The sequence below is a fragment of the Anopheles darlingi genome, chromosome 3 (genome assembly GCF_943734745.1).
Source record: "Anopheles darlingi chromosome 3, idAnoDarlMG_H_01, whole genome shotgun sequence".
Taxonomy (NCBI): Eukaryota; Metazoa; Arthropoda; class Insecta; order Diptera; family Culicidae; genus Anopheles; species Anopheles darlingi.
The window spans coordinates 25,633,155-25,654,398 of NC_064875.1; the positions used below are offsets into that span (position 1 = coordinate 25,633,155).

At 43.8% G+C, this 21,244-nt stretch overlaps 3 protein-coding genes across 3 annotated transcripts; all 3 read left to right on the forward strand.

Moving 5' to 3' along the window:
- The first annotated feature begins 787 nt into the window (after nucleotides 1-787).
- LOC125955362 (ovostatin-like) lies at nucleotides 788-2,467 on the forward strand. The gene is made up of 5 exons (XM_049686495.1): nucleotides 788-892; nucleotides 953-1,151; nucleotides 1,211-1,904; nucleotides 1,995-2,266; nucleotides 2,342-2,467. The coding sequence occupies exons 1-5, from the start codon at nucleotides 831-833 to the stop codon at nucleotides 2,465-2,467; spliced, it is 1,353 nt and encodes a 450-aa protein (XP_049542452.1). The 5' UTR covers nucleotides 788-830.
- Nucleotides 2,468-4,268: 1,801 nt separating this feature from the next.
- On the forward strand, nucleotides 4,269-4,869 carry LOC125954363 (uncharacterized). Its single transcript, XM_049684575.1, has 3 exons — nucleotides 4,269-4,499; nucleotides 4,579-4,732; nucleotides 4,801-4,869. Exons 1-3 carry the CDS (start codon nucleotides 4,272-4,274, stop codon nucleotides 4,845-4,847), a joined length of 429 nt encoding a protein of 142 aa, XP_049540532.1. The 5' UTR covers nucleotides 4,269-4,271; the 3' UTR covers nucleotides 4,848-4,869.
- Nucleotides 4,870-20,156: 15,287 nt separating this feature from the next.
- On the forward strand, nucleotides 20,157-20,816 carry LOC125955363 (uncharacterized). The gene has a single exon (XM_049686497.1). The coding sequence runs from the start codon at nucleotides 20,157-20,159 to the stop codon at nucleotides 20,814-20,816; it is 660 nt and encodes a 219-aa protein (XP_049542454.1).
- The last annotated feature ends 428 nt before the right edge of the window (nucleotides 20,817-21,244 follow it).

Genomic DNA, 21,244 nt, shown 5'->3' on the forward strand with positions numbered 1-21,244 from the left:
GTTGGTGAAGAGGAAATATCGGCGTTTTCCTCGACAATTCCATCGGTTTCGAAAGGAAAAAAGTGTGGAAAAGTGTTGTGACCATATTCGAACCAATTGACAGAACTGTCAGTAATTCAATGTTGGGATGTTATTTTAACATATTTCTAATAATGATATTTATATTTTATCACTTTTATTATTTGATTGTTATTGACTTCCTGATGTAGCCCAACCTTACAGACGAATAAAGCAGATAAAAAGGTAAAATTTTCTTCAACTCGGACTTGGAATCGATGTAAGTAAGTAAGTAAGTATAAATGAAAAAAAAAATGATGAAAATAGCAATTTGCGAGACAAAAATAATTTAAATGTAGATATGGTGTACTGATTGCACTAGCGAGAAGATGTGTTTACCACAATTTAGCAACACGTGACTGTACAAGGTACAACTTCAAACAGAAATTCCTCGACGATAAAGGTTCAGCGATACAGTGTACGTTGGAATCATGAGACCAATCGCAGTACGCAGCTTCTGCATTTCTTAAACATTAGTCAACCATCCGGAAACCTGTGATTGTGAATACAACAACTACGCTGCAGCCGTGTGCTCGCATGACCTCATAAACTCAACCGAAACGATAAATTGCGTTCGTTTGCGTTGATTCATAATTAGCACTAGCGCTAGCAAAGTAATAATGATAGCCATGAAAGAGCAAATGCATAGTGATAGCGTTCAGTGCAACTGCAAGTGCATGCCTAACCGTAGGTCAGTTTGATTTCGTTCAGTCCTGCAAAAAGAGGTGATCGTGTCAGATGTACAGAAAGTGAACTGCAGAAAGTGAACAAAAATGTACTCAGTGGTGAAATTTATTTTATGCATTGTGCTCATGTGCATTAGTCTAGGGGAAACGTAGGTGCCATCTTTATTTCTCTCTTTTTCGTTGTCTAAAGTGCATTTTTGTTTGTACAGGATATTCGTCATGGGGCCAAAGTCGATTCGATCAAATCGAGAGTATACCCTGGTGGCCAGTAATGTATTTGGTGATAACAGAAGCGATTGTTTGTTAAACGTACGCCTGCAAGGACTAGCTTCTAATGGTAGTTCCCAGCTTAATCTCTCGCAAACAGTGTTTGTGCAGCAAGATACTAACAAGATCGTAACATTTAAAGTGAGTTTGGGATATGTAGTACGGTTTATAAATTACTGATTGTGATGAACTTTTCACAGGTACCAAGTCTCTCATTAGGAGTTCATTACTCGATAACTATTGAAGGAAAACAACCTTCTACCAGCTCTAGCGTTAACATTGATCAGGAAGTTGAGCTTAAGTATCGGCGCTCTTCTGTTACCGGGTTGATACAGCTAAATAAACCTGTCTTTAGACCAGACGACATTTTAAAACTCCGAGTGATCGTAATCGATGCCGATCTTAAGCCTCTGCCGCACGGATCGCGTGTGTCCGTTTACGTGGATGATCCCTTTGAACATTTTTTCCGGGAATGGACCAATGTTAGCCTTACCGGAGGAGTGTTTGAAGCACAAATCTCAATTCCTACACTACCGTTACTGGGTACTTATCGCATTGAAGCAATGGCAAATGGTGAATTTTTGACATTGAAAACATTCGAAGTGAGGGATTACGAGTTGTACTCGATTGGTTTGAATATCTATCCGACAGTTGTGCCTTTTGTACAGCATCAGGCGCTTAATCTTACTGTAAAAGTTAAAAATGATTTGGGAATACCAATCAGTGGTACAATGAAGATCGATCTCTTTCTAGAAAAAGATAAGTTAGATTCTTCCAGTACATGGGATGTCAATGGAATACGACAAGTCTACCTTCCTTTCACTGAAAAACTGGTTGGACTCGAGCATACGCATGACGTGCTGCTGAACATCACATTTACCGAGCAACATACGAGTAAATATTAACTGAACGAATTAATTACAGCGATTCATCATACGAATGAGATGCTAATACTGCCTTATGTTCGGTACTTATTGTTTTCAGATCGTACTACTACTAAACACCACAGGATAACGGTATACAATTACAAATACAAAGTGATGCACATCTCAAGACTCACGTACCGTGCTGGATCGCCATTCACCGCGACTCTGAAAGTGACTCATCTTAACAATGCACCAGCAAATAACGTTACCTTGATTGTTGAAATTGGTGGTACAGGAGGATTTTCTGGCCGAAGTTTCACAACTAATACGACCGGTTACATTACAATCTTTATAGAGACAAATGAAACAACGAAACTGAACTACTTACGAGTGAGTTTATCAGCATATTTTTATCAGAAAAATGAGCAAATAATATTTGTGTCAATATGAATCTTCAAATACCAGGTGTTAGAAGGCAATAATCTGAAACTAAATAAGCCGATTTATCAGCTAAAAAGCACATCCGATATGTTCATCGAAGTAAAGCTTCTGACGCGGTATACATTTATTGATATAAAACAGATCGATTGATCTTAAACTTGCTGAATATCGTCTTATCATTGCAGAGCCAAAGTGAACAGAATGGTCAAGTTAATGGTTTCATGTTCGCACTATATGACAATTCTCCTGTACTATGTAATTTCGAAAGGAAACATTGTTGATGCTGGTTTCTTCAGACCAAACCATATGAATAGATACCCTTTTCAATTGCTGATGTCTACAAAGCTTATCCCTCTTTCAAGAGTTATGGTCGCCACCATTGTAAACAGCAAGATGATACTAGGCACCGTGGATATATTCATCCCTGAACTAAGCAACCCTGTAATGACATACTACCGCTCATCCAAGAAGCGCATGTGGATATTAACATGAAATGTATTTCTCACTTTAAAATATAATTGCAGCTTGAGATTAAGATCGAAGAGAACATCAGTGAAGATGGTGTTGATCCCGGGGATGAAATTGAGTTAGGTATCCGAGGTCGTCCAGGAGCATTCGTTGCGTTGATAGCGTATGACCAACGTTTGCAGCAGCAAAGCAAGAGTCATAACATCTTTCTTAACGATATTTGGAAAGCTTTTAATAGGTTTCATAACGCAGGTTTTGCCGAAAGTGCTGATGTTATATCCGTAAGTGTGTTAGTATTGTTTGACACATAATCGGTGAGAATAATCGGAAATGTTTTGGCAGATCGCAGGACTGTTTGCTCTGAATTTTGATAAATCAATCACAATATCAGGCAAGTTTTAAGGTTTTTAGAGTACATCGTATTTCTATGTGTAGTAATGTTCCTCTTCAATAGAGCGCCATGAGTATAAATCACGTGGAAAGTATCCGGATGAGCCCCGCTTTGGCATGCCTGGACCCTATAGGACCGAGTTTTGGGAGTCGTGGTTGTGGCAGAATGTGACTATTCCTCCTTCAGGACGCATTGGGCTTGTAGTAACAGTACCACATTTAACCACCGCCTGGTGTATAACTGGCATTTCCATTGACCCCGTATATGGCCTGGGAAGCGTTATGCGTCCGATCCAGTTCTCGACCATCAAAATTCTCTTCATTTTGGATCGTTTGCCAAAATCCATTAAACGAGGCGAGACGGTATCATTGCATTTTACTGTGCTCAGTGGGCTCAGAGAGGAATTTGAGGCCAACGTGACAATGTTTAACGCAAAGAATCAGATACTGTTTGTCGATCGTCCTGCCGGAGGTAAATGAGCAGAAGAGTTATGTTGTGCATCTTGGCAGCAGATAATTGAATACTTTTCCGTTTTAAATCCAGCCGCATCGACAATTGTGACCGTATTTCCCAGTTCGGCAACACCAGTATCATTCCTAGTAAAACCAATGAAGTTGGGCGAGTTGGAGATCCGATTAAATGCATCCGTCATGCAAGGCGTCATTTCGGATAGCTTCAGAAAAATCATAACCGTACTTCCGGAAGACGAATGGCTTGTAGGATCGGAAGAACTACATTATGCACTTAAAACTGTTTCCAACAAATCGTTCGACATACCACTTCTCATTGACCGCAGCGTAAAGAAGGGTTGCTTGGAACTTCAATTAATTGTTCAACGTGAGTGTTGACACCCTGCAACGCTCTGGTAACTTACTAGCTAATGAATCATTTCTTCAATTTTCAGCCGAAATGGTTTTCTCTTTAAATTCATCAAATGATTTAAATGTGTCAATCCATTACGGAAATATGAAACAAATGGTACATATTAATTTAATCCACGACAAGGACGACGAGATGACGAAAAACGTCACAATGAATGCCGTACTCGATAATACTAGGCATTTTTACGTGAATGTCAATGGTTTCGGCGAGGGAATGATTCAGGTTAACTTTCGGGTGTATTCTTGTCATAGTTTCAACTTAGAAATGACAAAACAAGCGACCACTACTAAGTTGCTGAAGCAGTTTAATGTTTGCTGCAGCTACATTCCAGAGGTAGAGAATCAACAATCAAACGGCACTATGGTAGAAGTGAGCATACCGATAGGTTATGCAATGGATAACCACAGTGTAATGGAGAATTCAACCTCCAATCCGATCAGTGTAAGTATTCCGCATAGGTACACAGTTTTGAATTCGCAAATGGTTTGAGTGTTTTTTTTAATTTGTTTAAAATCCGTAGAAAACCGAGGTACTGCACGATGGGACGACTGTATTGGTATATTACAACAGAATGGGTGTCGAGACGAATTGCTTTATTGTTTTCGCGTACAAAAGGTTTAGTATGCCAGTCAAACGACCATCGTACGTCAGAATCCAAGATTCCCAGCGTCCAGGTAATTACTCAAGTGCAATGTTGTTTGAAAGTTAAATAATGGTTTTATACGTTTTAAATTCGCTGCAGAACTAAATGCATTGAAGATGTTCGAGTTCTACAGTGATCGAGATTGATTTTGGCGCATCTTTAATCCACGTTTGTCAATATTATTTTTTAAAAATGCAATTGTGTTGGTGCATTTGTCGTTAGTTTACTCTTCAAATATTATTGTAATAAATGAGCTCTTTGCACATCTAAATCTTTCTAAGAATCATTTATATGTTGTTTTTTACGATTGCTTAAAGAATAGCTTACATCGATATTATCCTACTTGTTAAATAAAAGGCGAAGTAAATCTGGTTGTAACAAAGGTGATAACGAAAATTTTTAACAAATAATGCTAGATTGTAGGCGGTCAGTGCTGCAGTGCTTAAAGCACAATATAAAATACAAGATCTATAGGATTCTAATAAAGTAATGTACACCACAACTCAGCTTGGCCTATCCTGCACCATCTAACATTGTTTATTCAAACAGTAAAATGCGTAAAGCTGCTTTTGAGTAAACTTTTCACAGAACCAAGGGACATGAAAGTGTCACAACAGCCCATCACTGTCAAGTACCGCCGAAACAGGAAGCCACATTTTCTCAATTTCTCTCTCGAGACTGTCCTTCGACCCTTCGAAAAAAAAACCTTCTCCCCAAAAAAATGCCCTAAGAAAGCGAGTTTACCAAATGGAACCGAATGATACGTTACCGGCTAGACATTCGCTGACGATCGTAAATTGCGCCAAACAATTCACTTAACCCCTGTGCTTGTATGTGTGTGTGTGTGTGTGTGTGGAACACTTGAACGCCATGTACCACTCAGGCCCCGTCGGTTGCCCAGCCAGCCAGCGTCGTCCCTTAATCGCTCGATAACCATCATCGGTCAATTTTCGGTCACCTCATCGCATTGCGGGTGGCCGATCGCGGCAACTTTCGGGCGCCAGGCGGATGCCTCTGCAAGTGTGTTAGACCTCCGGGCGTACTGTTTACTTCGGGACCCGGACCAGAAGACCATTCCGAACCGTTTTCCATCGCGAACTGTCAACATATACATGCGCTATGGTGACACAGTGCGGTCAGCGGGTGGTGCGCCTTGTTGCTGAAAGCTTCACTTTTGCTCTCGCTCACTGCTTGGCTGGCTGGCTGGCTCGCTGCCAGTCTCGCTATGCTGGACCCATGAACAGGACAGGAACGGACATTCTTGGGACAGGGACACGTAAGCGAAAAACCCGGGGACACGGCCCGTAAGGTAGGATGACAGAAATGGATGCGAGCGAGCGAAAGCGACAGGACAAAAGAAAAGTGGCCTCGAAGTGAAGCAAGAATCACTTTAATTTATTAAGGTCTCAAAATTTATTACTTCAATTTTCTATTCAATCTCCTTTTATAGGTTTATAGGATTTCATTTTGCAACCATTCGCCCACCGCGCGCACGTTACCAACGTCTCTAGTATGGGCTTTCCCCCCGCGGTGTCGGTTCTGTTCTAGTGGCAATACTTTGCTTTACTTTGTTGCTCTTACTGTTCCTCGCTATGCGCCATATTCCAGCCGGCAGGATACCGCTCAATCAACGGTCGCGACGCAGTGTCCTTCCGGTTCTGGCCGAGAGTGATGTGCTTGATGTGCTGGAAACAGCTTGGCTTCCTTCGATTTTTCGCATTGTTACACACTCACGCGCACGGTGATGAACCGTCTTTGCGAGATGTGTCTTGTGCGAAAATGGGAACTGCTTTAAAGCTGGCACGGAAAAGCCTTCAACTGGCTTTTGGCAGACGGAAAATGGTCTGAAGCAGTAGTAGTGGTAGTAATCCGATGCTGATAGGTTCTGTAAAATGATGGCCATTAGTTTTAGCCAGGATTCCGGAGCTCTAGTTTCCGTTTAGTTTTAAATCCGCATTCCGATCGAAGTACTTGGCCTACTAAGGACCTTACACCAAAATGGACATAATAGGAAACTAGGAAAAAAAAACCTTTCCTCTCTGACGCATCTGGAGCATTTCACTTTACGGGATTCAGATCAGTCGTGGATATCATGCCAAGGATGCTTTGCGATTCCATTAGCCGTACGTGTCCTACGAGTAGAACGATTGCTGCCGATGATGAGGTTCTACTTGGTATCCGCGGATCAAGCCTCTCATCTCCATCTGCATCTGGTGAAACGTAATGCGAACACGGCCAAACGGTTAAAGTGATGCGCTCTCTTGTGTGAATACTACTTTGCGTATTGCGTCTCTTCCGCTGTTGCCACATCAGGACATCATCAGGAACCCGGCAGCCCATCAGCCAGTGACTTATGTGTGGAACGTTTGTCCGATACACTCTACTGCGAACAGCGGTATGAAGGGAGGGCGACTTCAGCAAATGGCAAAACGTAATGGATTCCGGAATGTGAACCTGCTCCACTGGGCGAATCGATCCATCGATCGATTTCTTCAAGATGAGTCGCTTCGATTGCTCCTACTGCTCGATGCCACAAAGTGCCAAGTGCAGAGTCAGCAGCAGCAGCAGCAGCAGCAGTATGCCGCAGAGTGCCACCATCAGGAGCACCACGTGCCCGTGAAAGGATTGATTTGTTTTCCTTTCCACGTCCCGCGTCCTCTTCCGGAACCGCCGAAGCCGAGCCTTGGCAGATGCAGCACGACAGACAGAGTACGCTCGATTCGATTGATAGATGGGCACGACCTTGGATTGAATTGAATTGGCGGCTAGGATTGATACAGGTCGGTCGGCCGGTAAGATGAGCGAACATTTTTCAAATAGTGTCAAGAGCAGCGAAGCCAGTGAGGTGGTGAGTGAAAAGGCGGGGTCGGGCAATCATTAGGAAATTTGTTTTCTTATTATAATGATGGCATCCTTTAGCTGGTGGTTTATTGATATTTCATCATTTGCAGTTTTGCATTTTCTTGGTCTGCTCTATTGACCTGATCCCACAAACTGGTTCATTATTGGGAATTTTAATTTGTGGGATTCTATCAGCGCTTTTGGTTGCGACTGGCTTATTGAAGCACATCTGATGCATAAAAAAGTCTGCAGCAAATTAAAAAAGGTGCTTAAACGAAATGTACAAATGGGTATTACAGCCCTTCTCATATGAAAAAATCAATTTATCGTTTTTAGGTTATTTTTTTCCTGGTAATATATTTTGATTTTCAGACAAGATTTTTTGGTCACTTTCAGACATTTGGTCACTTCAGTTTCCAGAAGTTACTAGAAGTTGTTAGAATGTTGGGAGCATTTTGATGTGACCAAATGTACACTAATGATAGTTTTGCATAGAAGGCTTCTTTATGGCTCTGCATCAAACCATAATTGAAAAGAAGTCGAGAGTTTTCCCATAAATAATAGATAGATAAAATATTTTAAGTTTAAAAAGGGATCGGTAGAAGAACCGTTGAATCCATAATAGGCGAAGCTAAGATGGACGCGGGCAAAAAAACTTAAATATAACAGCGCAAACATAACTTAAGTTCGTAGTAGTTGATGCGAACAGCGTAATAATACAAAGGAAAATATGATTATAATCGTTCTGATGTTTATTTACTCAATTACCATTTCATTATTGCTGGTATGGTTTGATATACATTTTCTGTCTAGTAAAAGTTAAGTGTTTCTATTCCTGTATTGCATGTTTAGTCATGTTTGTTTTTCTCTCTTTCTAGAGACTTTTTATAGAGACTATTCTAGAGAAAGGTTAACAAAGATCTATGGAATAATTTTACAATATTTCAATTCTTAAACACATTTAGAAATAAGCTTTAAATCTGTTACATGTGTGGCGTCATAGAACTAAGAAGCAACTCACCTGGTACGATTACAGTGGTTTCTTGGTCCCATGATCATTTTATATTGTTCATATTTTAAGGAGATATTTAAAAGAACTAGCTGCACTTTAACTATCCCTGACAGTTTTTGGCATCCCACGACGTTAATATTATTAATTAATACACTTCGATAAGTAAATAAAGATAGCATTAAGCCGAAAGTTTCCCATCGTCTAGCAATCAATTGAAACACCCTTATCTCGAACACTCATTATAAATAGCATTCGCAGACGTAGGATGTGACAAATTGACTCCCAGGAGAAGTGGCAGCAGCTTTAGGGCCACCTCCAGTAAGGCGCACGCAGATGCACGCGGATGGTGGTCCCGTATCGTGGCTGTCGCTGTCACGCTGTCACGCGTCAATTTCCAGAGGTAAGGACACCGCAGTGCGTCCGTTCGTAATCGAACCGTTCGATGACAGTTTATTCACTCCCTCCTTTCCTCTCACCCATGTCCGGGACTGTCCAAAATGTCTTCCATTTCTTTCTTAATCGATCGGTGCGCTGCTAAAAGTGAAAACGTGTCGCGGTACCGTCCATCATCTGTAATATCGTTTTGCCCTTTAAATGGACATCCATCCTCTCATCATGGTGACACACGGACGGACGCGAAGCGGCTGTGCTAGCTAGCTAGCTGGCTATACGACCGAGAGCAACCCGCATAATTGTGCGTCATCAAGATGCGATGAAAGTAACAGTGTGCCTCAGCTTCAAGGTTGATAGATTGAAAGCAAAATTTTAAAACAAAATAATACCCACATCACGCGCCGGCAGTTCAGTTTCAGGTTCCAGCGCAAATATTTACACACACACACACACACACACACGCCGGCACGCACGCACTGAAGTAAAAAATGAAATTAATGCTTCCCTCCCCAAAAAGGCCGATCCGCGGTCGCGTGGAAGGCATTTCGCGCAATTTTCTCGCGTGGCTCTCCATGCGCTAAACGATAAGTGCGCCATTCGCGTGCTGCTCCTGCTCCGGCTTCGGCTTCGGCTCCGGTCACCCGCATTCGGGCAATGGTCATTAATGATGATGCCCCCTGGACCCGATGCCCGCCGTAAAGGGAAGCAGCGCAAATTACTCAAGAAAGCTCTGAACTGCGCAAACGGCATCCTGGAGAAAAGAAGAAGCATCCTCTTCTTCTGACCGTGCCGTGCTCCGGTCTTGTGGAAGTTAAACATGGGGGCCACATTTTGGTCCAACGGAAAAAAGGGAGCAGGACCACCGAACGGTCCCAAAACTGGTTTCGGCAGGTGCAACATTATGATGATGATGATGCGAGCGCAGCGGTCGCTGATTGCTGTTGCTGCTGCCCATTTCTGATTGAATGTTGCTTTTGTTGCTGCTGGTCCAAGCCGTGCTTCCTCGTCGATTCTCGGGCCATTTTTGGGCCTCGATTTCGGACACTCCGGCGTACGATTTCGATGGCGCAAAATGCAAGGAATTAATGCAGCAAACCTGAATTTAAAATAAGGCGACTCTGTTACGTACCTTGAGGCATTCTAAAAGGAATTTCTGAAAAATGTTAACCAATCGAAAGCAAAATTTGGAATATTTCGTTACAATTTTGATGGAACTGTGAATCCCGTTTCGGTGTTCTAAGGATGCTAATTGGATTCTTGATGCGAAAAAAAAAAATCATTTAAAAACTCTTCTTAAATTTTTCTCCAATTTCTTGAAACTCCAGAACTTTATTCCAAATCCCCGCCAAAGGCTGGCCAATTTTTTTTCGCTGGAGAACATCATCCAGACCTTGCGATCGCTGATCGTGATCGTAACACCGGGCCACCAAAAACGCAAACATCCTGCAGCGCACCACCAATCGGCGAGAGGGGTGTGTGTGCAGAGGGCTGCCGAGCGATCGAGCAGTACAGCAGGGCGTGGATCCACGATCCATGTTTCGTGATTTCGCCGTGTGTGTGTGTGTGTGTGCAGGACACGAAATTTATGCACCCAAAGGGGGCCAGGTGCAGATGCTCGCCAGTTTTTGTTTTTGTCTTTTCGGTTTCCTTCCATCTTTCAACTCGTTGCGCGCGCTCTGCGGTTCGGTTCTTCCTGGTCCAAGGTGCTCGAGGAGCTCTTGTTGTTTGTCCAGTGCAACAGCGTCGCGTGCACACACACACACACAGGATGCAGACATCACCTTCCGAAGACCTTGTTTGTCCCACAATGCGTGTGTGTGCGCGCTTGTTGAATGTGTTGCTAATCCGAAAAACCGCCCAAAGGTCCCGGTGCGGTGTCCTGTTTGTGTCGTTTGCTTATCGCGTGTCCGCTCTCTCTTCGATTAGATTGCCGCCACGTCTGTACTCCACTAGAGACCGCACTTCAGACCACAGATCCTAGCCAGAAGACTTCAGCCACTGCCAGGTTTGCGGGGCGCGCGGCATTTTGCTTTAACTTTCTGCTTTGTTTTTTTTTTAATGTTGCTTCGCGTCCACCTGCCGTCTGGGTCTGGGACATGGCGTGCGTCGGCTGCCGGCTCCCAGCCAAGCGACCAAACCATGTTTGGGATTTTTTGGTGGTTTTGTCTGGCAATCGCCGGACCGCCGGACCTTCTTTTCCTATTCCCAGTGTCTTATCTTCCATTAAGCACCAAAGTTCACCTGTTTTGTGATAATGTCCCATTGGTTCCCTCCCTCCATTCCAGGAAGCCATTCGCTGGTTCGCGAAGGGAAAGGGAACTAAATTGAGAGACTCTTCAGGTTAGGTGATTGCTGGAATGCTTTTCACACAATTGTAAAAGGGAGCAACGAAGCAACTAGGGGTTTACGAAAATGGATCATAATCTATTAAGTTGTCAAGTGTCCTTGTTGTTGATGAAGCCACTCGACCTCTTGGTTTGTATCGGGACCAGGAAAAAGGGTTTCCGTCTTTTAGTGACCGAAATGAAGAGGAGCACTTTTGGAGGAGGCGATAAAACAGATCCTATCACCAATCTATATTGAGTTCTATTTTAAGTAAAATATTATGATTGTTGGTCAGCAGCTGAAGGAGCAATGCGTCACACTGGCACCACCGACTCCTAATTTTACCAACGAAACCAAGGAGAAGGAAACCAATCAAGCAAAGCAAATGTGGGTCAGCTCTGCGAGCTCAAGAGATACACTTTGGTATCACTGGCGTAACTATGGTGCTACTGCGGTACTGACCGGCACGACCATCAGCTTACAACAACTCCACAGACTCCTTCCAGTGCGTGGACCTAAGGAGTCTGATTGACCTAATTGGACTGAACGAGCAATAACTGGCGAATCAATCAGCAGAGAAAACATGAGCCAGGATCAAAGGAAACTCGGCGACTCGTCCAGTCCAGTAGCATCGCCAGCAGCAGCAGCAGTCTGTCTCGTTTCGCATCATCTGGCAGTCCGGTGAGGTTGCTAGAGACGGGCTGGAAATATGATACCCGAAGCAGCAGATGAGGGGCAATAGGGGATGGTAAACCAATAGGGCACCATGCCGACCATGGTCTTCGATCTCTTGTATGCTCGCTCCTGATGCTACTTCTGCTGGTGATAAACTTCCTTCGCAACGCGTCTTCAAACATACGCACACACCACCGTCGAGATGTGTATTGAGAGAGAGAGAGAGAGAGTTATAGTTTTTCGCCCTTTTTTAGTGCCGCATACAGGATGTACCGCACCGGCACAGCGGTGGCCTTTGTTTTAGTCCTTTCCTCATTCTTGACGTGGCATAAACGGCACACTAGAGGAGCCGATACCGGGACGAGGGGATTGTAATAGAATTACAGTGAAATAGATGATCATTGTATTTGAGTTTTATAATACTGCTTCGACCGCACAAAACAGACAATACCACCGGAAACACAGAGAGAGAGAGGAAGAGAGAGGTTCGCCTTAAGCGAAGGCGAATTTCTACTGCGGTTCTGATCGAATCCAAGGATTCCCGAAGTCGGCAGAAGTTGGTCTGACGCACTGTTCGATTGTATTCGCGTAGCTCGAATGGTTGGAAGGGACGGGGGATGAATGCCCGCAACCATTACCGAGTAAATAGTCCTGCTTAAAGGACTATGAGGCCCAACGTTGAGCATAAGATTAGTGGCGTGTGACGGTGGCAATGTCTCACACCGGAGCCCAGTTGCTACGCACGGGAATGGGTGTCTGCTGGTGCTCATGGTGATAGTAATGCGTGGGGGGTACCATACCGAGGGCATGGGAAATCTATTAATATGTCAGCATACGGTTCAGCATTCTAGCACATTTGGTGCGTCGCTTTCGGTGCTTCGGTTTGGCTATGCTTTTATGGGTTTTCTATGAGCTGCTCGGGTCTGGTGGCCACCAAACGCGCTAGCGCTGGGAGTGTTTCTCTTGCGCAATTTGACTGAGAAGGAGAAGTGGTACGTGGAGTAGTTGTAGTAGTAGTTGGTTGTAATGGTTTGATTTAATTGAATGTCTGGCTGAGTTGTCTCTCGCCTCTTATTAGCACACCATCAATTGATTATTGATAATGTCAGTAGTCTCACGCCATTTGTCTGGCTGCACGCAGTAGGTTTCATGTTGAAGTTGATGCTTCTTAAAAACCTATTAACAGACATTAGGTTGTAATAGCAGGATCTTAATTAATGACCCCGATATTTTAAGTCTACTTCATTTAATTTGTTACACCAATTATAAGTTCGCCTAAAATTGGATATTGAGTGAAGAAAACGTAATGAATTAATGCAATAAGATTAGTTTCCTCCATTTAAAACACGCTTCAGTAAGAATCTGCGGGAAATAGATAATTTTGTTAACTAAGAAAAGATGTAAAGAGCAGTATTTTCTGGATTGATACTATCTAAACTATTCTAACAAACTTCTCCAATGATGGTTGGTTTTTCAGTGAAATTTTCTTGTTTTAGTAAAATCAATCCAAGACACCCTAAGATTGTTGAAAACTGTTCAACTCAGATTTGTCCGCAGGATTGAGCATATGCTACACTTTTTCGTCTGTTTTATTTTCCCCAGTTAGAAGGTCCAGTCCTCCAGTAACAGCTGAGTATGATATTTTGATTTAGTTTGGAAATTTCAGAAATGAAGTACAGTTTGGAAATTTCATAATTCTTTTTTTTGCGGCCTTTTCTATCGATTTTAACAAAGAAATACCACTGAGCTTACTAGTAGAAACAAAACGCTTCGAAAAGGTCTTCGATATGACTACTAGGGACAAGGGCAATGATTGAAAAAGGATCGGCAAGATTCTAACTAAAACCGATTTTATTCGTGTTAAGCAAACACAGATTATAGAGAGTAAATATGATTTCATTACCAGCTAAGAATTTTCAAATATAGAATAAGTTGGACATAAGTTGGAGAATGTAATGGAAGTTCTGTGAAGGCCTGGAATGCCCTTGAACTCACCCAAATACGATAAGAACCAACCGAAACCACATAAAGTAGCAACTTGGTTTGTGGCAACTGGAAGACAATACCTATCGCGGTTTAGAGGCCACCCGCACTATCGAGCTATCTTTGGCAAAAGGATCTTAAGATCCAGACACACACACACACTCGCAAGTACACCTGGAATCCCGTCACTCCTCGATTGTTAAGCCACTCACCTCCTCAACAATGCCCAAAGGTGTGAAGGGGTGTGTTTGTGTGTGCTCGAAAGAAGAGACTTCATTTAATGTCGATTCGAATCCGGCTTCTGTTGTGCCGCGTGACTTTATTCTTCGCCCAACAATACGCCGGTAAGAAGATACGACGTGCATAGCGCGCACACACACACACGCACACATGAATCCCGCGAAGGAACGTCGCTAAGATGCAAGCGATAGGCTACTGCGATGGCGAACTGGAGGGACTAAGCGACACTCACTCCCAAAGGATCCGAAGGTGCGCACCGGGGGATGGCGTAACCAATCCGCAAACCTCTAATTCAGAGCAGGGTAGCCCTGGCCTGACCTGGCCCGGCCTGGTCATGGTACTGCTGCTGCAGAAAGGATACCTGCGCGAAGGAGAGATTTACATTGAAAGTCGGTCAGGTGGAACTAAAACCCCGCAAATATTTGGTCATAATCACTTGCACGCCGATTAGAGAGGGTCGGCTCCGGTCGACGCCGTCTCTGCGGCGGTCCTTGCCTCAAAGAAGGAGCGAGAACCCTGGAAACCGAAAAGCCCCGAAGGGACTTGCCTGGCCTGGTACTGGCCTTCTTGTCTGGCCTCGTCAAATCCGCCACGACCCAGCGAAGAGCGGTCCGTAAATAAATAAAAAGCAAAGTTCATGCACCCGCCAGGTTTCGCCGCACTTTGGCCACTGCTGTGAGCATAAAGAGCATACTACACGCCCGTGCAGGAATGGATTACAGGTTTTTTTTTTCATCAGAGGCCAGCTGGGTACCAGACTGGGCAAACGGAACGAGCATAAGTAAACCTTATGAATACTGAGTACCGTTATGGATTGAGAATCAAAAGCTCCCGCGGTGGCTGCGACTGCGGCTGAGGGGTTCACCTCCTTTGTGCGATCCTCTCTCTGTCTCTCTCTCTTGCTCGGTGCGGAACGGGTGTTCCGTGCCACTGGCAACGCATCAAAGACGTCAACCGGAGCGGTAAGCGGTCATTCCGGGCCCGGCAGAGACATCAAGCGCAAAGCTCTTTGGCTTTTGGAGTTCTGTTTATCCATGCGGTTTTTTTTTCCTGTTCTTTCGGGATAGCTTAACATTATCGTAGATCATCCGGTCAGCATGGTCTAGGCGTTGGGAGTATGGGAAGGATCGAGCGATTATCGGTTGGATCTAGGAGAAAACAGCCAGCATTCGTCGATAAGATGTAGGTGAAAATGGCTTATTTTTCGGGAACGGTAATGGCGGGTGTTTTGACAATTATATGCCGCGAACTGGTGGTCGAGACGGGATTGAATTGAAAACAGATGGTTAGAGTAACACAGATGGCATGATCGACATCGATTGATATGAACTTTGCAGATGGTATGACCTGCAGAATGTTTACCGACATATTAATTTCAATAACCCATCCGCAAATAACCAACAAGTGAGAATAAGCTATTTATTCTATTTTCTATTTTCTATCTTTTATCACCTTTCATATTGTATCTTCTATTTACCATATTTAGTATAAAAATCCACCAATTTTTACAGGACTGTTGTAAATTGCAAATAAACCAGGAGGTTTGGAACCCTTTTCAGACATTTACTCTTTATTCTACTCTCTCTGACATTAAGAAGGTTTTCATGGAGGCAATAAAAAATAAAAATGAATTGAGAGAATTGAATAGCGTTTACTCGGTCAATGTTTCTTCGCATCTTGCTGCTAATTTTTCGTAAAGCAATCGTTGTAATCCATATCTTTGTCCTAAAATCATGTTCGAACGCACAAAGAGTATAATCATTATTGTCTCTGTGAACAACTTGTTTTTGTTGTTTTTCCATTTCTACCAATCATGGAAATAAATTATCCATTTATAAGACAGAATAAATATATTGTGAGTATTTAGCATGAATATGCTAAGCCAGAAATGCGTTTAATTTAATTTAAGCTGCTTTCAATGTTCACTTCTTTATCTATTCCTTTTCATTTATTCTTCCTTTAGATGGAGTCATACAAACTCATCGTACTGATTCCTTGGCTTTGGCCCTTTAACCTATGTTTGCCCGCATTGATTTTATATCAGATCAAAAATCTTACTTTGTTGTTGCACTATTGGCAAGTAGTGCCACTAGACTGTACTCAATGTGTAGTTATCAGCATAAAAATAAAAATAAGTAATAACAGAAATTCGCTACTGATCGTTGCATCTATCGCTTGGAATGAGCTAAAGCATATTCATTCGTGCAGCATGATATTTAATTGCAAATTGTTTGTTTTGAAATTGGTTTTTTAAATATCTAACAACGGAAGAGCTGTATGTTTAATGTCTTGTTTTGAAATTGCGCCATTCAATGTCTAAATTTTTTCTTCTATAATTATGTCGCTTGAAGGTTTGTATCACTTTTGTCATCCTAAAAAAAATGCACTTACACGTTTATACTTACATCACTGTATAAACATCAACAGAACTGGCAAACCCATATCCGATTCCCGCCATCCACAAAACGTTTGCCAAACAAATCACTTAAACCAAGGACAATCGGCCCCAAAAAACAAACCGGTCCTTGTCCTGGAAACCAAATACACCCGTTTTAATATCGTGCCTTTTGCATCCATATTAACAGCGATCCATTCGACAGGTCGAACCATCGGTGGGCTATTTCCTTCCCATCCCGCAAACTATCATATTACTGATTCGCTACAGCGACTCGCTGGTTTACGGTCCTTCACCATTAATTCTGCGCATCTGGCCACCATGACACAGTGACAGAGGCACAATCAACATTCATCCGAACCATTTGCTTCCGTCGTCGCGACCGATCATCGGTCCCGGAGCATCAACCGTAATTCATAAACCGAAAGGCTCTCCACTTCCTGTCGCTGTGAAGGAAAGATGCACTCCGCCTGTCATCGCAGTCCGTTTCCATGGTCATGGTTTGGTCCTTGGTCGTTTTTCGGGTTTCATGTTCCTATGCAAACATCCTGATCCATTCGTTTGTTCGCGATGCAGGTGCGTTGCGCAAAGAATTGTCCATTTTTTCCCTTCATCTTTTCTTATTTTCAAAGCGATCAACGAAAGAAATCCTTCGCCGAAATCACGGCCTCGGTAGAGGGGGGTGATCAGCGATGATGAGCTGGCAATGGTTGGTGTGGTGTCGGACATACCGCTGGCCATCAAAAGTCAAATAAACACCGGAAGTTCATCCGGTTTCGCGGCTATTTTCGAACAAAAACAGCCTCGATCAACATCGAGGCCGCCTCCTTTTCCTTTTATCCAACTCCCAGCCCCTTTCCTGCACAATGGCGATGACAAATGATCCATTGCGAGGCTCCATAGCATCCGCTCCCGGATTATTTGCACCCAAAAGCAGTTGCTCCGTTTCACAGCATCCCCGAAGGCTAAAGCCGAAGCCTCCAAGACACGAGCCTCCGGCTTGGTCGTGATTTCCTTTTTCCCTTCTCCTCGGGTAGGCTTTTCCTCCTAAGCAGACTTATTAAGGCCGGCGACCATCTTAACGGAGCAGTGTAATCCCTTTTCTTGCGCCAGCCTTGAACAAACATAAACACGGCGACGCTCAAAAGGACCGACCGGGTGCCAAATGGGAGTTTTGCTTCCTGCTGTATTTTTGCCTTCCTCTGTGCGGAAGAAATCGGTAGAATTGAAAAGCCGAAGAAAAGATGTTCCTCGTCTACTTCCTTCTTCTTATTCTTCTCGCAACGGAACCGGCGCATTGACACCAACGGCCAACATAATAAGCCAAACGATGAGCAGCAGCAGCAGCAGTAATAACAGCAACAACAGCAAGGAGAATGGCCGAGGTGCAAGAAGGGCCAAGACGCATCTGTAGAGAAAGGATCATTGCACAAAGCAGCCAAATCAGGACCAGACCAGGGAGCTGCGTCAGGAAGCTGCGAGACCCCTTGCAAGTTTTCCCCCTGGGGGGAACTCTCCCGTGGCCGCATTGGGTCGAGCATATTTTTTATGCAATTAGTCCCTATTTATGAAATAGTTTGTTTGCTCCCGTTTGTCACTGCAGTGCTGTGGCATGCACCAACCTCCTAAAAGGGAAACGACTGGCAATCGTTCCCTCCCTGTTCCCTGTTCTGTTGCGCCCGTTGCGTCGCTTTTGTGAGGTTAGGTTGCCGGCCTTTGCCAAACTCTCAAATATTGCATCTTGCTTGGGAAGGTTGGGAAAATGGTAGGCCATTGGTGCTACTTCTTGTTTGTGCTTGTGCTGTGTTGCATATTGCTGTCCGGACGCCGTACCTCCCGAGAACCATTTCCAGGGGAATAATATTGTCTCCCTGGCATCGGTGCAACGTCACGGTAGGGCAGATTGACGGTTGCCACGAGTTGGCAGCTGCCAAGGCAGACTGGTGGTACGCTATTTGGACACCCGGAACCAACAGCGGCAGCAGCAGCAGCAGCAGGCCGTCCGGCCAGTTTTATTGCTCCTGTTTTTCATTGGCAATCCTTTTCGGGGGCCACCACCGGTTGGAGTTTTTGTGTCGGAACCTCCCCGAACTTCCAAACATGCAACGTCCCGGGGAGCTTCTTCCTTCCAGTGACCATTGGCCGCGTGAGGCCGGTGAATGGTCCAGCCGTCGGTTTTATGACTCTTGGGAATGGACATTGCTCGGCAGTCGGATCGGAGAGTTCCCTTTTGGGTGCCTTTTCAACTTTATTTACAAATTTGAAGTTGGATTTCAGTTCTTTTTCCACGTACCGGACGCAATCGCGCAAGATACAAGGGAGTCTGCAGTCAAAGGGAGGGTCTCTTTTTATGTGGATGCATCCCTTGATGGGGTGCATCTGCATTGGGTGAACGAGCACCGTGGCAAGCACCGTGGTGCAAATGGTTTAAAAGCGATCCAAGCGACGAAAAGTTTCTTGCGGTACTGGGAGCTGGAATGTTGCGTTTCTAATCACGGAATGCGCAAAAATGCTTTGTTTACGACGATTCGATAAAGCGGCAAGTTGCGTTTAATTGTAAGGTGCAAATGTTGCTAAAGTGGTCGTAGGAATGAGTGCATTTTAATTATAGTGTTGATTCATGGTTATAAACGAAAAGTAACATTTGTACGCTTTTTTTTGTATGTAAATATGTTTTTCACCAAACTTGCTACATTGATGGAATATTTTCCTAGATTACCTGCTCTGATGTCCTATTCCCAGCAGTTCTCTTCTATATTCTGCAAGCCCGGCTGAATTAATTATTATGTCATCACGTTATGAAGAACAAGTGGGACAATATGCAATTATGACGCAATTTTACTAATAAGAGATTTTTATTAACACATTGTAGTGTTTGGTTTGCAATATTTCCTTTGCTAAAAATTATTTTTTCTTCCACAGAACTATTTAGTGCAAATTGACCAAACAACAGGTAATAAGATGCCAGTAGACAAGTAGATAGTGAAAGACAGATAGTGGAGAGACAGATTTGCCTTTAACATCAGTTAAATTGGTTGTTGTCGGTGATTTTGCATCGTACCAGAAGGAGCTGTCGTTAAAAATGGAATGTTTCCCTGTTTCGGCCGCTACTAGAGTGCTCTTTCCAGCAGAGAATTTAGATGATTGACTTCCTACGCTGATTGGCGCCTTGCAAGGGTCATCGCTGCTGAACCCCATAGCAAGATTAATCGGCAAAGCAACGCGGAAAAGTATGGTTCAACTGCAAGTCCAATCTCAACTGCCGTTTAGCAATCTTTCTTAGTCTATTTATAATTCTAAAATTAGCGAATTCTTTACCACTAAAACTCCGCTGATTGTGCATCGGTTGTTTTTATTATGGATGAGTAGACTATGTCGAGAATGGACAATGTGTAATGCGGGAGATAGAAAGGCATGGACAAGTGTTCTAGCGAAAGCGATAGCTACAACCTAACGGGTGATAAGGAGATACATACGAAGTACTAATAAGGGAAATCCCCAAAATGATTACCGTTTACGCTGAGTAAACCGATAACCTATGGGGCAAGCAAGTGGACTGCATCGGGCGCATAACTTTTGTATAAAAAGGAGATGAGAATAGCAACGTTCACAGTCAGCCATTGGTATCAGATCGTGATGGGTCGTTTAAAAGTTTGTTTCTTGACAATTGTGATGCTAGTCGCCTTGTTGAGCAGTTCTTGTGCAAACCCAGCACCTCGGATAAAAACGGAAGTAAAATCGGACAAAGACTCGGATCACTACCATGAACTGTTGTATGGCGACGAGCGCTCTTACCAGAACCGTGTGCACAATCCGCTCGATCACATCGTCAACCGTTTGAAGCGGTACTTCGTCTTCGGTGGAACTCTACAAGCAATAGCCGAATACACCGAGCTGCTGCGTGTCGGACTAGTGCAGGGTGGCGCCGTCCAGTACCAAGATCGAAGCAGTGAGGTGCCTGGAACTCATGCAGCACATGTCATTCGTGTGGGTGAGATCAACTCAGAACTGTGGAATACGAATGAAACCCTGTTCAACGCGACACGGAACTACATTGGCCACACACAGAACGTGATCATTGATGCAAACAAATTCTGGGGTATCGGCGGTGAACTCGATCGCTTTCAGTCGAGCAACTTGACAGTGCTCAACGGGATCAATTTTAGATCGACGTTTACCGTTCAGTCACCGAAGGTTAAGACTTTGACGGATTGGTTCATGGCCGTCATACGTCGCTATCCAATGCCATGAAACCAGCAACAGCTTTCAATTGAACTAGTGGATTCAGAAAATCCATCCAATGAGCTCATACTTCGGGGAAACCAGCATGAGGAGCATAGCATATCGATAGAGGGGTTGTTCAATGTAGGCAAGATGGGTTATGAGGAAGCCGACGAATGGGCTCAACATTGGGCATTACAATGATATATCGAAGAAATAGTCACATAGGTATCGTCTTAATGGCCTTAACGAGCAGGACAACCATAACGACCACTGCATGATAGCCAAGTTTTTTTTTCAAAGATCACAGGGCGGCTGCATAATTTAAACGGTAAGCGACAGCTCTGTAAAATAAAAAAGAACTATATTGATTAAGCGTCGACTGCAAGGAATATGCCTTCTATCGTCCACCGTCCGCGGGGAGCTATGATTTGCCAGATGAAGCTAATGTGGTGATG

What these genes read in the sequence shown, in the direction of transcription:
- LOC125954363 (XM_049684575.1), top strand. Translation starts at nt 4,272, where the DNA reads ATGATTCAGGTTAACTTTCGGGTGTATTCTTGTCATAGTTTCAACTTA. An exon ending in CAACCTCCAATCCGATCAGT is followed by an intron (nt 4,500 to 4,578) that starts GTAAGTATTCCG and finishes TAAAATCCGTAG; the next exon opens with AAAACCGAGGTACTGCACGA. An exon ending in CCAAGATTCCCAGCGTCCAG is followed by an intron (nt 4,733 to 4,800) that starts GTAATTACTCAA and finishes AATTCGCTGCAG; the next exon opens with AACTAAATGCATTGAAGATG.
- LOC125955363 (XM_049686497.1), top strand. Translation starts at nt 20,157, where the DNA reads ATGAGAATAGCAACGTTCACAGTCAGCCATTGGTATCAGATCGTGATG.
- LOC125955362 (XM_049686495.1), top strand. Translation starts at nt 831, where the DNA reads ATGTACTCAGTGGTGAAATTTATTTTATGCATTGTGCTCATGTGCATT. An exon ending in ACAAGATCGTAACATTTAAA is followed by an intron (nt 1,152 to 1,210) that starts GTGAGTTTGGGA and finishes AACTTTTCACAG; the next exon opens with GTACCAAGTCTCTCATTAGG. An exon ending in ATTTACCGAGCAACATACGA is followed by an intron (nt 1,905 to 1,994) that starts GTAAATATTAAC and finishes TATTGTTTTCAG; the next exon opens with ATCGTACTACTACTAAACAC.